Source organism: Lathyrus oleraceus, chromosome 2 (genome assembly GCF_024323335.1).
Source record: "Lathyrus oleraceus cultivar Zhongwan6 chromosome 2, CAAS_Psat_ZW6_1.0, whole genome shotgun sequence".
In the NCBI taxonomy this organism is placed as follows: domain Eukaryota; kingdom Viridiplantae; phylum Streptophyta; class Magnoliopsida; order Fabales; family Fabaceae; genus Lathyrus; species Lathyrus oleraceus.
In genome coordinates this window covers 21,584,893-21,601,376 of record NC_066580.1, presented here as the reverse complement: position 1 = coordinate 21,601,376, position 16,484 = coordinate 21,584,893, and the positions used below count along the sequence as shown (strand labels likewise).

At 34.3% G+C, this 16,484-nt stretch overlaps 1 protein-coding gene across 1 annotated transcript; it reads right to left on the bottom strand.

Annotated features, from left to right (window-relative positions):
* Window positions 1–869: 869 nt before the first annotated feature.
* Window positions 870–8,952, bottom strand: LOC127117775 (rRNA (cytosine-C(5))-methyltransferase NOP2C). The gene is made up of 12 exons (XM_051047883.1): window positions 8,637–8,952; window positions 8,226–8,553; window positions 7,979–8,126; window positions 7,340–7,477; window positions 6,768–6,830; window positions 4,717–4,838; window positions 4,395–4,626; window positions 2,874–3,085; window positions 2,207–2,307; window positions 1,915–1,996; window positions 1,602–1,663; window positions 870–1,405 (listed from the first exon to the last, which is right to left on the bottom strand). Exons 1-12 carry the CDS (start codon window positions 8,891–8,893, stop codon window positions 1,291–1,293), a joined length of 1,860 nt encoding a protein of 619 aa, XP_050903840.1. The 5' UTR covers window positions 8,894–8,952; the 3' UTR covers window positions 870–1,290.
* Between the last annotated feature and the right edge of the window lie 7,532 nt (window positions 8,953–16,484).

The window sequence follows — 16,484 nt, the reverse complement described above, 5'->3', positions numbered from 1 at the left end:
TGATGGACTTGATGGAGCCAACCAATCCATTGGATGAAGTGATGACAACGAATTGGTTTTCAGATGACAATGGGAAGTTTGATTTTGATTTTGGTTATGCTAATGGAGAATGCTACCCTCAAACTTGCGATGGTATTGTCTCCTATGACTCGAATTATAGTCGTTTGTGGGGAGATTGTTGATATTTAGATGCTTATCAATGCTCAAAAGAGGAGGGGGGAAATTGCTTATCAAAATTTGGCTACTGGTAATATCAATAATGAGAGGGGAAGGAGAAAATAGTAAAAGTAACTGAAGTGTAAAAGAATCTATTTTAATCATCTATTTTATAATTAGTAAGTTAAAGAATATAATTACAGCTTTTAGACTCCACCAAGTTATGTCTTGATATATAGTAGTATTACTAATAACAACGTGTTGTCCATGTTGTAAAAAGTATATTTATATTCATTGTTAAATCACAGTATAAAGAAGTTTTAAAAACTATTCAAAAAAAGTTTTTGAAAAAAACTAATATTTTTTTGTCAGGCACGCACGCATGCATTCGTATATTTGAAGGAAATTGAATGTTTTTGAATGATAAATTTTGAATAGAATAATTTATTCATCTTCTGAAACTTTTTAATAGAAAATAAAAACTGAATAAAAAGAAATTACTAATAAAAAAAAACTTGTCAACATGTTAAACTCTGAAATCAAATTTAAGAAATTTGATTTAAAACTCACTCCATGAACAAAGCAAAGACTAAATGCCTAAATGCCTAAATGTCACATTGCCAAATTTAAACAATTGAATAGACCAAAATAATAGTAAGTCTAAAATGTGTCTAACTCTAGCATACGTTTTGATGTGAAAAATATGAAAAGCATAGTGAAACTACTTATTAATATAATGATGCACAAGGTTTAAAAATGACAATACATGCGTACAGAGGTAAAAGGCTACAATTAATAACTTCACCAAAATCCTAACATTTTAGAACTAGACTCAGTCTAACCAAAACTATTTTCAACAATCTTTCTCCTTTTTCCTTACAACCAAGGTAAAAGTCAAAGTTACAACTAAATTACCTCAACGATAAGAAAATTGATGCTCATCCAGATTATAACAATGAAAGAAATCAGTTATTTAATCATAATTTTCCAATGCACCGTTAATAAATTACCGAATGGACACATGTGAAGCTCCGGAGACTGTAGTCAGAAGCCAATTTTAAAAACTAGGATGGCTTCCTGCAGTGGAAATTCACAAAACAAACATGGATCTAAGCTATATCTTGGACATAGCTGTCAGGTATCTTTAGACCCAACAGCAAACTTTGCAATGAAGAATCCAATTGTATCAAGGGGAGATGATGGGTCGAATCTCTGAACAAGGTTTTCCTCACCAGGTCGTAACCATTCACTGTATACAAAGACAAGAGAATGTGGAGCCAAAATTTGGCCTACAGATCAGGTTATATTTTGGATTAAAAAATAGCTATGTACTTCAAAACTAAAACTACAGAAAAATTGTCGGTCAAATATCAAACAACACGGTATCATCACAGATGCACGCCCGTGAGAGAGGGGTTGATCAACAAATGGAAGAAAGTACTTACTCTACATATCCATCAGGAAACTCGCAGTTACCAACAAGACCAGGCCCTCCAATTTTTGGGTGCTGGAATAAATGAACAGGCAAGTTGTGTGAGCATTAACTTTTAACTAATTACAGGGAAACCAAACATGAAAAAAAACTAGTTTGCATTAACTATTTTCCCATCTTGTAAGATTGTCTAATAAGTAAGAAGAATCAACCTACTCACAATAAGACATATCAATCTATTTTCATAAGACAATAATTCAGCCTTAGAAGTCTAATCAATTGGGAAAAAAATATGAAATCTAGGTGATAAAAAATTAGCATCAAACCTGTGGTGCCAACGACAGGTATTTGTATTTATCCAAAGCATATCGAACTAATGCTTCATTCTCACCAGGATTAATAGTACAACTATTCAAGATAAGCGTCAACAGATCAGTTTTACAGAAAAATCACAAAAATAAAAGATAAAAAGGTAAATGGCACTTATAAAGACTACCCCCACCAGGATCCAATAAAACTACCGTTAATAATACATGACCGCGGATTATGATAGGAAACTTGTAATAATAAGGTCAAGCAGGTATAGGGAAATTTGATCAACAAAATGTGCATACTTACGTGGAATAGACTATTACCCCACCAGGTCGAACCAACTGGACAGCCTGGTCAAACATCCTTCTCTGGTATTTTGCATGGCTTCTTAAAGATTCAATTGTGTCCTACCAAAAACAAGGCACTGCATGGGTCACTTATCTTTTTTGTTTTTGGTGCTTAAATATATTCATATCATAAAAAAACAATAGTAAACTAAACCATTCACATAGAGAAGGTGACTGCACCTTACACTGGCCAAACTAAGTTCTAACTATTGATCCATTACTTTTACATCCTATAGAAAAATCAGGTACACCCTTCGGTCACTATTATAAGCAAATTTGACTTTTTGGGTACATTTGACTGTTAATGTATCTAGTCCATATATAGACTAGATACATTGACAGTCAAATGTACCAAAAAAGTCAATTTTGCTTATAATAGTGACCGGAGAGTGTATATGCGAAAGTATAAATAAACGTTATGGAATGGGATTTAGTTGTTGCCATGTTGACAATTATATGTGCTATAAGTTCAGAAGTGAAAAATGAGTCAACTCCTACTTGAAGATATGCAGGTGCCAGGTTCCTATTTGCTACCAATATTTGCATCAGTGCGTGCAAATTGGTCTGAATGTGTGAGTATAGATTAAAGTAAATGAAGCGCAAATTTCAATGAACAGATCTTCTACCTCTCCAGCAAATAACCGAGGTCTTAAACCTAGGGCAGAACAGGGAGCATCAAGAAGAACTCTATCAAAACTGTCAGGATCAAAACCTTTTGAACTATCAACCCTGCCACCCCCACTCTGATGTCTACCAGGTCCATTTCGGGCTTTTCTCATGCTCTTTCTGATCTCAGCTTTGCTAGGATAAGCTCCTTCATGTGCCTTGTTACCTTTACCTATTGTTTACATTATTTAAAAATAGACCCATAAATTGTTAATAGAAAAATACCACTGTCTATACAAACTTTTTATAAAAAATTATTATTATTAATATTATTTATAGTGATACTAATAACCATTTTACAACCAAGTATGTACAAACATAAAATGGCAAAGAAGTAGAAAAATAAATGATAGTTTTATGATGGTAAAGATATATGTTGACCTTCACCAAACCAATATCCAACAGTGAAAGTAAATTAAACAGGAGAGAAAAATAAAATTCTCCAGTTAGAATTTAGCAAGGACTGGAAATAGAAAGAGTTTGTATACATAGGAAGTGCTTGGCAGACAGAGCAAATAATAATATATAAGAGAAACAGAAATTTAGACAATTACATAGCAATTCAACACAGAACACTAGACATCTATAGCGATTTAATCTGCCTTATAGACTAGATTCAAGTACAACGCCAAAAAAGACATGGTTTCCCCTAATAAGGATTCTTCTCCTTCCACTAAACTGATAAACTTACAAAACAATAATTTGTATGCCTTCTATACAACATACACCCTATTTACCAAACAATAACTGGCACATGAAAACATAACTGCCACTTTAAATAAATAATAACTTCCACTGTGACCATTAGATCAAACCATGAAGTTGTGTGACAATTTCAATTAATAATAATTTTTAGCCATTTCCCTTAGCAGATCAGTCATAATTCAGTATAATCCTTGTGTGCTTGATACAATTTTTGCAGGAAAAAATTAAATCTTACTATTTTCTGATAAAATGAAAATAGAATATATAGAAGTGATACACATTCACCGGACATTGTTAAAAAAAATTTACTAACACAAGTACATGCAATACGTCATAAATTCCTAACGCATTGAATGTTTCATCTTGTTCTGTAACCTGCGTGCAAAACAATATGCAGACAAAACATTGAAAAGATATACTCCCCCCATCTCATTATCAGTGTTAAATACTGTCTCAAATTGTTTGTCACTTGAGAATACCGATGTATGTAAGTACTATTTTTTAACTTTTTTATAATCCACTCAATTTATTAGTACACCTAACAACTGCTTTCAACCACTTCAACTAATGTGGTAGTTTAGTCTTAACATATTTTTTTACTGCACAAATCAGCATAACAAATCATTTTTTTAAGAAATACTAGGCATCAACTTAAATGCCACTCAAAATGAGACAAAGTGAGCATTAATTAAAGTGATTAATGCTTTCTCTAATGAGTAAATACACAGCAAGTTAGCAAGTAGCAACTAGCAAGTACAGGAAGAGAACTTACCTACCATTTTCTTCCAAAGTCTCAGTTTTAAAACTTTGGGTAACAAGAGGTGAGATTCTTTCTACTTGCAAATTTGAAGGCACTTGATTTTTCACATCATTGGTGGCATTATTATGGCATGCATCAATAAAAGTATCATTATCATTTCTTCGAGAAACAGATTTAAGGGCATCTAACTTAAATGCTTTTATGCAACTCAACCCCAATTCAGCTGCCAGTTTATGAATATCCAGAACCTAGACAACCATCAAAAAACAGTATGTTAAGAAGCCATAAATAAATTTATTAGAGGTCTACAAGATTCAATTACAGTTTGGAATTGCCACCTTGTTATGAGATCTATCAGTTGCAATGACCTCTCCTTTATCCTTCATAAGTATTGCAATTGCAGTTGTTTTCCCTCCTGGAGCAGCACACATATCTAGTATCCGCTCACCCATTTGTGGATCTGAATAACAAAAACATGATCTATATAAAGGAATTAAGACAAAAACTTATAAAGAGGTGAGAGGATAACAAATGCAAAACAGCAAAACATAAAAATAAATGAGCAAAGTGTGACATTTATATTAATTAACATTTGTTTTTTCATCACTTTATAAAATGTCCACAATATAGAAGTCGAAGTCCCTTCTCAAGATTATAGAAGAAGAAAGTAAAACATGCCAAAAAATCAATATTATTTTTTTTATATTGGTACAACAACAACTAAGCCTTATCCCACTAAGTGGGGTCGGCTACATGGATCAACTTTCGCCATAATGTTCTATCAAGGACCATGTTTCTATCCCAAATCATCAATCTTGAGATCTTTCTTAATAACTTCTCTGATAGTCTTTCTAGGTCTTCCCCTTCTTCTAATTGTTTGCCTTCTCTCCATCTGGTCTGCCCTCCTTACTACATAACTACCGGTCTTCTCTCTACATGCCCAAACCACCTACGTCTATTTTCCACCATCTTCTCCACTATAGGCGCTACCCCGACACTCTCTCTAATATTTTCATTTCTAATTCAAAACATCAAAAGAAAGAAATACGTACACATCTATATATGTTTAACTTTTCAAAACTAAAACTAAAAACTACTGTCAAAACTTACTTTTCAGATAACCTAAGAGACTAATTGGCTGAATAGCAAATAAACATTTTATTAAAAGCACAATTCATCGACTAATGTAAATGCAAAAGAAATTACACAATAAAACAAGAAAGGTATTGACTCAAAAGATCACTCTAATCCCTTTGCCAATATTTGGCATCCAACCTCCAATTCCCCACTAAAAGGCCATGTTGTGAGGGGCTCGTGAATGTCAGAAAAACCCTATCCAACTTAGGTTCAAATTCAACTTCTCATAGTTGTGTTTGAAACTATGTTGTTAATCTTGGATATCAGTGCAGAGCGCAGGACCCTAAAACAACTATGGCGGGGATAGCTGTCATTGCGGAGACTAAAAAACAGTTAACAACCTAAACATAAATCCCAAGAGGATACACAAAATTAAAGGGACAGTCAAACTGAACAATTATAAATTATAATTAATTTTGGTCATTTGTCACTAAAATTAAAATCAAAACCCAATATAGCTTAGCTACTAAATGAAGTTCTAAAAGTAATCAAAAGAATTGAGAAGAACAAAAGAACAGTGGAAAAACTGAAGAATAGAAGAGCGAAGGAAGAGAAGAAAGGAACCAAAAGAACAGTCTTCCCACGCAGAAGAAGGAAAAGCAAGAGAAACAGGGGCCTTCACAGTTTGTGCGGAGAAGAAGTAGAAAAGAGTCACACGCAGAAGAACAGTTTGCTTGTGAGGAAGAATAAAAGAGCTCACTTAAAATAATTCAAAATGAACAATATAACCTTAAAAAAATTAACAAAACAGAAAACTATGGGATTTTGAGAAACTTTGCCTCATGGACACTGATTGCGACCTAAGGAGCAATTGGACCGCAATTTTGACACAATCCACGACCGCGATCCGCACCTGTTGGATGCGGCTTGCCGACTGAATGTGTTGCAGTGGAACATAAAGCCACCACTCTGCAGATCCACAATTTCCCTTTAAAGCAGCGCAATTGACGACATAGGTACTAAGTATGGGGAACTAGCTGAAGATCTATCTAATTCCTTTCCAAATCTGATATAGAACCTCCTCTCCCTCCCCTACAGAGGCTATGTGTTGGGACCATATGGATGCCTGAAAAACACTATCCTATGTGGCTTCAAAATCAACTTCTCAAAGTTTTGTTTAATCTGGAGATTTTACTGAAGGATAATAGTAGATACAACAACAAAAGCATTTGCGACCAAGAAACACAAATAGACAATCCTTGTAAATCACACCAAAGGAGCGAAATAAGAAACAAGGCCGTAACTTACGAACCTAAAGCATGAGCAGCAATAATGCTTGGCAGGTTTTGAAGAAATATTTCACCCTCAAGCACATCTGGAAAACCGAAAGGAGAAAATATTAGAGCAGCCATACATATGCACTAAAATACAGAAGGCAGAGATCACGGAGATGATCCAAAGCATGATAAATAAACAGAATGAGGCCTTCTAAATGCAGAATAAACAAATTAGGTTTAAGAAACATGTTGTTTCACTGGCACAAACTTATTGGGAAACTAAATGAAAAAAGTTATGCTAAATCTGTGGCATGGCTCATCATATCATACAAGTGAAACTTCATAAGCAACAAGCCAATTCATCTCAGCCGAAAAAACAAAAAATGCAATTCAACCAGGCGTCAATATCTTAACCAGTTTAGAACAACCATAAAACTGAAGGTGGAAACAATAAAAAAAAAATGAAATAAACGTATCTTTACCATTGACAAATAAATAACTATTAAAAATAATTACAAAATGTAAAGTGATGATAGAAAGAATGCAGTAATCAGTTTGGACAAAACCAGCAATATAATATCTCATACATATAAGAGAGTAAACTTACTGTAAAAAGAATGAAGTTCATATACTCTATCCTTCATATCCACACCAAGTCCTTGAGTAACACGGAACATTCCAGCCCTTGACAACATTGCAGTTCCTTGGCCAATATATAGCCCATTTCGTTCAATATAATATGGATCTGTGAAACAAATGAAGCTAAGAAATCATATCGACCATATTCCAAAAAGCTTACTCAAAGTTACAATGTCCGTTTGAAAATACAATCTTATCACCACCCCAATGACCACATCCACCAACATATAATCCAGTTGTGTGTTTAAAAACTTTTTACCAAGCATTACTTATTATAAATAAAACTGAGTAATCCTACAACAATTACGAGACATCTAACTAGTAGTTTCTAATATTAGTTGCAATGAGCTCCTACACCTGAACACTTTTCAAAAAGCACTCTTGTGTAACTTCTCCATATCCACATATAAGCCTATAAGGTCTTATTTCCTAGTTAAATACTTATCTCGGATAAGAAACCCCTATAAGCTAGAAGCCAATCATCCAAGCTCAGCAGTAAACAATTACGCTTTTGCAGTTTATGAAACTTCAACTAGAAAACTGAGTATACAAGACAAGTATACCAAATTTTCTACATTAATTCAGACATAAATACACTTGCTAGTACCTGTCTCAGATCCTTGAAGAACAATACCACGCGTCATTCCAGCACTCCAACTCCCATCTGAACCCTTCTGCTCTACAGAAACAGAAACGGCAATTGTATCTCCTTTCTCCACATGAGCACTGCATGCCAGTATACCAGGAACATATACCTAAAAAACAAAACTAACCTCCTCAATAACCAATCAACCAAAAAATAAACTCTAAAACCCATAGATTAAAGATAACAGAAAACCCTAATCAAATCCAACCTGAGCTCCCCTAAGAACTGCTTCAGCACATTTCCTACTAACGATAACCTCCTTAGGAGCTACATTACCGTAATCAACACGGTGCGGTCCCGAACCCCAAACAAACACAACATAATCCAGTCCAGGAATCCGACACTTGAAAACTGGACCAGAATCAGAATCAGAATCAGAATCCAAACACTCCTTCAAAGGATTCACCGCATCATCACCATCTTCACAATCATCAGCATTCGACGATTTCTTCACGAGCAAACTTAACTTCTCAATAACAGCATCACTATTAGACCGAAGAGTGTTCACGCGAATACACGAGTAACGAGAAGGTCGCCTGCGAAATTAAACTACATAAGATAAAAATTCAATTCAGCATAGGAGAGGAACTAGGGTTAGAATTTGGGGAAATTGTAGTACGTTAAAGCGGAGGAGATGCGAGAGAAGCGATCGGAGCCATAAGCTTTGGTGAAGTAGTTGTGAAGTTGAGGGTTCCAGTTGAGAGTGGGGTTGAATGAATATCGTTGGGAAGAAGAATCGTGATCGGAAGTTTGCATCGTTTCGTGAAATGTTGCGGCGGTTATTGAATTGGAGAGAATGTTAGAGTTGGATGAGTTTGGTGTTTTGTGAAGTGTTCTGCAAGTGGTGAGGAAGAACAAGTCCCTCCCTTTCTTCATTCAAACAAGAATATGTATAGCGGTACTAGTAAGTATACTAGTAGTAACACTAGGGCTTCAAACTAGTCAAGGAAGTGTCTTTGTTTTGAAGATTTTGTTAAATTAAGCAAAAAATAATAATAATAATAATAATTTTAGTTAAATTCTATTTTAAAAAACTTTAAATATATAAAATGGTTAAGTCTACGGTTTCAATTAAATCTGAAATTCAAAAAATAGTTAATTGATTAAATGAATGATTTAGATCTAATACGATAAAAAAGAGTTTTTTTTAATGCATTTTATATATTATTAGGGTATCACGTGAAAATACAAAAATATTTTCAGTGTTCAGAGATGCATCTCCGGACATATCCTAAGTCAATAGAGTTATGACTTAACGTTAAAAAAATAACAGAGAAACATTTTTGTAAATATTTCAGAGATGCATCTTCGGACAGTATTTGTTCTAAAATATGCCATAATCATTCTCCCTCCTCACTTCTAAAAAAAACACTCTAAACATTTCTTAAACTTTCAACTCACATTCTCTCAAAATCAATCAACCAAATTCAAAACTCCTTCCATCAACATCAAGTACATCAAAGAGATTATTCAACACTGAAGTAAACTCTCAATTTGTAAGTTTTTTTAACTTTTTTGAGTTTTTTTATAAATTAGTAGAAAATGATTATTAAGTTAAAAATTTATATAATTTTTTCATGAGTGATAGTTTATACATACTAAAAAATGTGTTCGATGGTTAAAAATAATGATCAATGCATTATTTTTGGGATTTTTGTTGTATGCATTACTGCCATTGACAAAGTTGAATGTTGTAGAAAATTTCAGAGATGCATCTTCGAAATTTTCCAGCGTTTTGGTTCCCAAGAGCCGGAGATGCATCTTTGTAATCTATATGTCTGCTTTTTTTGCTTTTCTTTCTTGTAGGGTTGTTTGTAGTAATTGTTTGTAGTGATGCGTCAGAGGTACCCGAGTCACAGGAGGTACCTAAGGCACCAATGCCACCCTAGGCACCAGAGGGACCTCATGCTGACGAGTTAGTGCCACCTCAGACCGATGAGGTTGATGAGTCAGGGGCATCTCAAGTTATTGAGGTTGATGAGTCAGTGCCACCTCGGGTATTTGGAGGAGGCCCTATAAAGTTTTCATGATGTCTCTTTACTCAGACCATATTGTCAGACATATATGAGACTGGGAGGTAAAATTAGTTGGATTCATTCTTTTTAAATTACGTTTATTATTATATTATAAGTTTTTGACATATATTTATTTTTCTGCATGAACGTGGTCCGTTGAAATCATTAATCATGGGCGGAAGGTTTTTGACTTGCCTTAGCCTACTGGCGAGTGGTTTTAGGTTGTTTTTTCCCTATCTAGAATGAAGGACTTGTGCAAGACCGGTTATGTTACAGTCAACCATGGGATGCTTAATGTATTCGTGGAGAGACGGCACACTGAAACGTCATCATTTCATCAACCACTTGGTGAGATATTTATCACACTTGACGATGTGTCGTGTTTGTTGTATCTTTCGATTAGGGGGAAACTTCTAGATCATCATAGAATTAGTAAAGATGAGGCACTCGAGTTGATGGTAGAGTATTTGGGAGTTGACACAGAGGATGCCATGAGGGAGATGGAAAAAACCGTAGAGGCTCATGTTAGGTTTGAATTCCTGAAAAAGGTATATAAATATAAGCTCCTTAGAGTAGAGAAAGATAAATGTGATAAGGAGCAGGTGGGGTTGCATAGAGTGTATGTTATACGAGCCTACCTGTTATATTTGGTTGGCACTTCCATTTCTGTGGACATTAGTGCCACTTATATGGATGTTGTCTACCTACGGTACTTCGAGGACTTTGAGCGGATCCATGAGTACAATTGAGGGGTTGCTTATTTGGTCTACTTGTAAGTTATCAAAGAGTTATAGGTGGAAGATGAAGTAGGTAACGAGTAGGATCACACTACTTACAATAATATTTATTGGTCTTTTAGTGTTTATGTGTCATTTTTATTACATTTTTGAAACGCCCTTACTGATGATTCGTGTGTTCCAACATTTTTTAGGCTTGGATCCTCCAGCACTTCCCGTGCATCTCCGGATATCGTGTGTATCGATTTATACTGAGGATATGTCATATGCTTATGCATTTTCCCCGCTTAGAGGGAACCAGGCGACATATTCGTTTAGAGTGTATCTTGAGCGCTTCGTTGTCGAGGATATGCATTTTAACAGTTTTGTCGATCATCATGAAACGTGACCATTTGACGACCTATTGTTATACTTTTGATGGTTGGATTGCTATTCACGTCTCACATTTCCTCATTTTCCTGAGTGGGTCATACGGCAGTTCAGATACACTCAGACTATTCCCAAACACCCTGTTGTATTTGCTCATCCTGCTCTGACACGTAGAGATATGAATGCCATGTTTGATGATTATCTTAGTCATTTGGTACTGGATGAGGCACAGAGTACCATAGATGAGAGTGGATAGAGCTATATCGACGGGTACATCAGATGGTTCTTCAGGGTGTCACATTTGTATATGGTGCAGGCTGCTATTAGAGATCCACCGAGGTCAACTCATCAGGAGATACTAGAGGAAGAGGAGTCACAATTAGATCATGCTCGTGATTTCTTGCATAGAATTATCACATTATGAAGATTGTGCAGGCAGGCATTGATAGAAGTGTCTTTTTTGATGGATTTGAGGTGAGGCGGGTCCTAGATGCCATTATCATAGAGGCACGAGAGGCACTGATGTATCGGAGACGGCATCGAAGGATAAGGGGTAGAGGAGGTCGAGAAACCCGAGGAGCTCTAGTCTGGCATATGTAGTAGTTGATAGTATTTGTACTTTGGATTTATTATCGATTGTATTTTATTTTGACTTAATTCAACTATATTGTGTATTTCGACTTCATTGTGTATCGGCTAATGAATTATTTTAACCATATGGATTTATATATGTCATTTTTTGCATATCGATTGTATGGTTTAATGTTCATCACATAATAGGGTCCTTAACATTTATAAATTGTCATTTTCATCTGAAAAACCATAAAACTAACTTAACTTGCACTGTTCCGATAAGTTACCGAAATGCATCTCTGTAAATCTTAAACGAGGATGCATCTCTAGAACAATAAACATATAAAATGGGCCTTTCATAGAGGGATGTATACGAGTGTGTTTAAAAATATTACGGAGATGCATCTCTGGATCATTTAACGTTTTGATTTAAGACAACGAGCATTCAGAGATGCCTCTCTGGAATTTGAGGGGTATTTTGGATTTTTTGTATGATGTTTTTCCACCCCATAGGGTGGGATAAGAAATTCTCTAATAAAAATGATAACATGTAAAATCAATTGCAGGTAATTATTTTTTACACATTGTTAAGTTATTTTTACTTTTTCTAAGAAATGTTTCTCTTAAATTCCAATCTTGTTTCATTCTAATTTACGCGTCATCACCTTGTTGTTCTTCATCAATAGTTAAAAAAAATTCTCCCCAAAAGTTGCAGCGTGCAAAAAAGAAACAAGATTCTCAGTTTTACGCCATTTTCTCTCCATTGTTTATCGATTGTTTCTCTTTCTCTCAGGCTTTCTCAATCCCTAACTTACGGCTTTCAATTCTTTCCAGACCCTCACCGTCAGAGGATCTCCCTGCCATCCAAGCGATCTATTCCTCTCTCAGGTACATGATCTTATATCATTCTAATTAATTTTCTCTTACTTGATCATTACCATTAAAACGACACGCGGTGGTGCCAATTTTGTTTTCATGAAGGATTTTCGGCCGCAGAATCAAGATGGTGATGACGATGTTCATGAAGCTAAGAGTCTTAATGTTATAAGAATTGCGCTCGAGAATCTTAAAGACCAACTCGAGTTTTTCCATGTGATTTTTTTGAACTAATTTTTGAAATTATTTGTTATTTGAACCTTGATTTTGATGGTGCAATTTCTTTTTAGGTCGTTTTGTTCGGGATTATGTTCTAGGGTTTGGTTAAGTGCTAATTAGGCGCGAAAGTGTTTCTTTGTTTTTTCAATTGAATGTTTGTTGTGGTTTAATAATTTGAAATTATGATGAAATTGAATGTTAATACGAATTTCTATATGCTATAACATTAATTGTCGCAGTAAGTGTTATTCGACGATTCTCCTAAATAGAGTATTGCGAAATAATAGCCATAAATTCAATTTCTTCGACATTATACTGGTTATAGTGTATACTATTTTGTTTTTTATCATAACAAAACATAGTCTTTGCTTTTAATTGTTCGTAAGTTTTGATTTAGAATATTTTGTTTGAGTATCATAATCATACATGTACTATGTCTGTTTAGTTGGGTTAGACTGGTACATAATACATGACCCTGAGGAGTGATTATAATTATATGGACTAGAGAAACGAAAGGAAGGGTGAAGTCATGAAATGTTAAAGATGTTACTAATTGATCTGATTTGATTAATTAGGTTGCATTTGAGTAGAATAACAATATTAAAAGACATTTCTTGTGTTGTTTCAATGTGATGTAAGTGATGTATTGTTCTATCAGACAGTAACCCTTCTCAGGGGTTTTGAAAGGATTTTTTATCTTCTTCAAAGTGAATACCATTTTTTTAGTTGAATTATATATTTTGTTATAAGGAAATACAAAAGTTTCCCCCTTCTAGTCTAAACTTTGTACTAGATTAGGTCAACTTTTTAACTTCAATTCAGATTCAATGGAATATTCAGTAAATTTATGAATTATGTAATTAATATGCTTGAAATCTTCCATGTTTTACATATCATAAGACTATTAGTATATTGTTGATTTCGAATTTAAAGGATGAATTTTTGGCAATAGATAAATTTGGAAGATTGTCTGATAAGTGGAGGTTGAGATATTTCATATGTTAAATATGGCAAAAATATGCCAATGTTGTAAACTAACCATTGTCATACCTTAAAATCCCCCCCACCAAGTTTTTCATCTATTCATCTGCATCTCATTTGCATCACTACATAATGATTATTTCATATGGTCATTGAGTAGTCTTTAGGGTGCATAAGTCAATAATAAAGAAATGTCAACAATTTGACTTTTCATCTAATCATTTGTATGGTCATATCATGCATTAAATGTCTAAACATGAGTGGTCACATTTGTTATTTTGCCTCTCGTTACATGATTCATACCTACATGTTTTCTACATTAAGTCCATTTAGGGTTTTTTAGTTTGAGATCATGGATTTGGTTTCAAGACTTTAGTATCATTCATGATTCATGCATACATTCATTTCATTTTGGTTTTATTGTTCAAATAAATGTATTTCACTTATTCAAGGCATTATGTTAAAATTCAAAGACTTAAGGCTTGAATTCAAAACAAGACATGCATTTTTATTTCAAATTGTTTTCAAAAAAAATCATTTAGCTACATTTTACACCAATCATGAAGTACAAATTTGAATTTACATGTTTCAATATACAATATCGCCATGTTACATTTTGAGATATTTCTACAAGTTTGACATCAAACCTAAATGCCTATAACAACATAAGCCTAATTCTACAATGTGTCAAGCCATCCTTTAAGTCATGTTTTGATATGTGTTCCTTCACCAAGAGTTTGCTTCCATTGCTCAATCCTTTCTTCACCACCAAGCAACTTCATCCTTTCTTCACCATCAAGCAATTCGTATCCATGTCCGCCACCATAAAAAACCTAACACCATAACGAAATTATGTCAAATCAAGTTATGAACACAAGCCAATGCAACATGAGAAACACCATGACATGTTCAAATAACACAAATATGACATTCACAAGTTGTGGAATTCAAACGATGAAAAAATGCAATAATTATATAACATGTTCGTCAAGGTAAGTATAATAATTATGCAGTGCAACAAATACCATATTCTTAGAGGCAATGACATTATTTTCTAAATAAGTCAGTAAATATCAAACAATAGATGTCAAAGTTTTTCACTGCAGTAAAGACCAAGAGAAAGGGCAATACAATTTTCACTCAGCAATATTTTCACTGCAGTAAATAGTTAGAACGTACAAAGCTTTGCATTGAACAAACAAAATTTCAAAGCAGTAACAAAATTCAAAAATTCATTGTACATGCTCAGTACATATTTTCCTCCCACTAACTCTCAAATCCCATACATCCAGGGATAGTGGAAAGGATTCATAACAACTCACCCAACTATGATCCTTATGCATTCCTAATTCCCACACTTGAGCAGAGAAAAATACCGCAATCTCCTCTCTCACAAACGCACCAATACACACACTCAGTTATGCTATAAATCCATTTTCATTTCACACACAAAAAGAGACACAACAAAGAACCTATTGAGAAAGCATTCAACACAAAAAAAAACCTAAGGCAAACACAAAACTTCCTAAACCATTTTCACTACAGATCATTTTTCTTAAGGTGCTTAGAGCTTCATATCAGAAGCTCTACCCGACCTGAGTTAAGCCTAAATGCATTATATAACAACCACGACAATAACTTAGAAGAAAAACACTCAAAAGAAAGAGAAACAGTAGAAGAGAGTTTGGAGTGAAGAAAATGAATTTAAAGAACGAAAAGTAGAAAAAAAAGAAACTCACCTCAAGGAGTCTTCGCGCCAGTAATGTTCAGTTGGGTAACTTTTGTTGCTCCTTTCGCGCTTGACCTATGTTTTGTTGTGTTTAGAATCTCTTTTCCATTTACTGCTTGATATTTGATTGTTGTTTGAGGTTTATTTTTTGGGTTTTTGAAAGTTAGGATTTTGATACTCTGTTGAGTTCAATTGAGAGATTTGGGGTATTTTTTGGTGGTTTAGAGTTCAGATTCGAACTCAGGGTTTAGAAAACCTAGGAAGGGATTTTTGTTTGAACTCTGATGGATGCACCGTCGGGCACATTCATGTGCAATGTTGCAGACATTCATATGTGTCACCGACTCAAATCCCCTACCACTAGTTCTGGGTGTGTTTTTAGGTTTGTGTATGAGAGAAGTGAGAGGGATTAAGAGTGAAGAGATAGAAAAATAGTTAACAAATGAGGCTAACTCTCTAATTCACGTGTTTTAGTGATTTCCCTCATCCTTCCACAGTTTGACACACGACGAGTCCTGATCCTTTGGATCAGTTGACTCACTTTCAGTATGATCAGCCAATGTGTGTGATGCTTTCATTTGATCAAATGGACTTTGTTGAGTCAACTTGTTGACTCTAGAGTCAACCCTCTTCTTAGGGTCTTTTAGGTTTTGGCCCAACGCCCATTTGGGCCCTTCCACCCACATGTTTACTTTAAACCCCCTCTTGTTTGGGCTTTTTAGCCCACTGGTTTTCTTTTTTATTCATTTATTTATTTTTGTTGCTTTTATTTTTTTTATTATATTATATTTTTATTTTCTTATTCCAACATTTATTTGTAAAATAACATTGAATATTTTTTTTAATATTGTACTTTATTTAATTTATTTTGCATGTGTATTAGATATAAATATTGATGTATTTATTTCCTTTTATTGTTTTGTTTTCTTTTAGATCATTTAAATTTATGATTAATAAAAAAACCATTT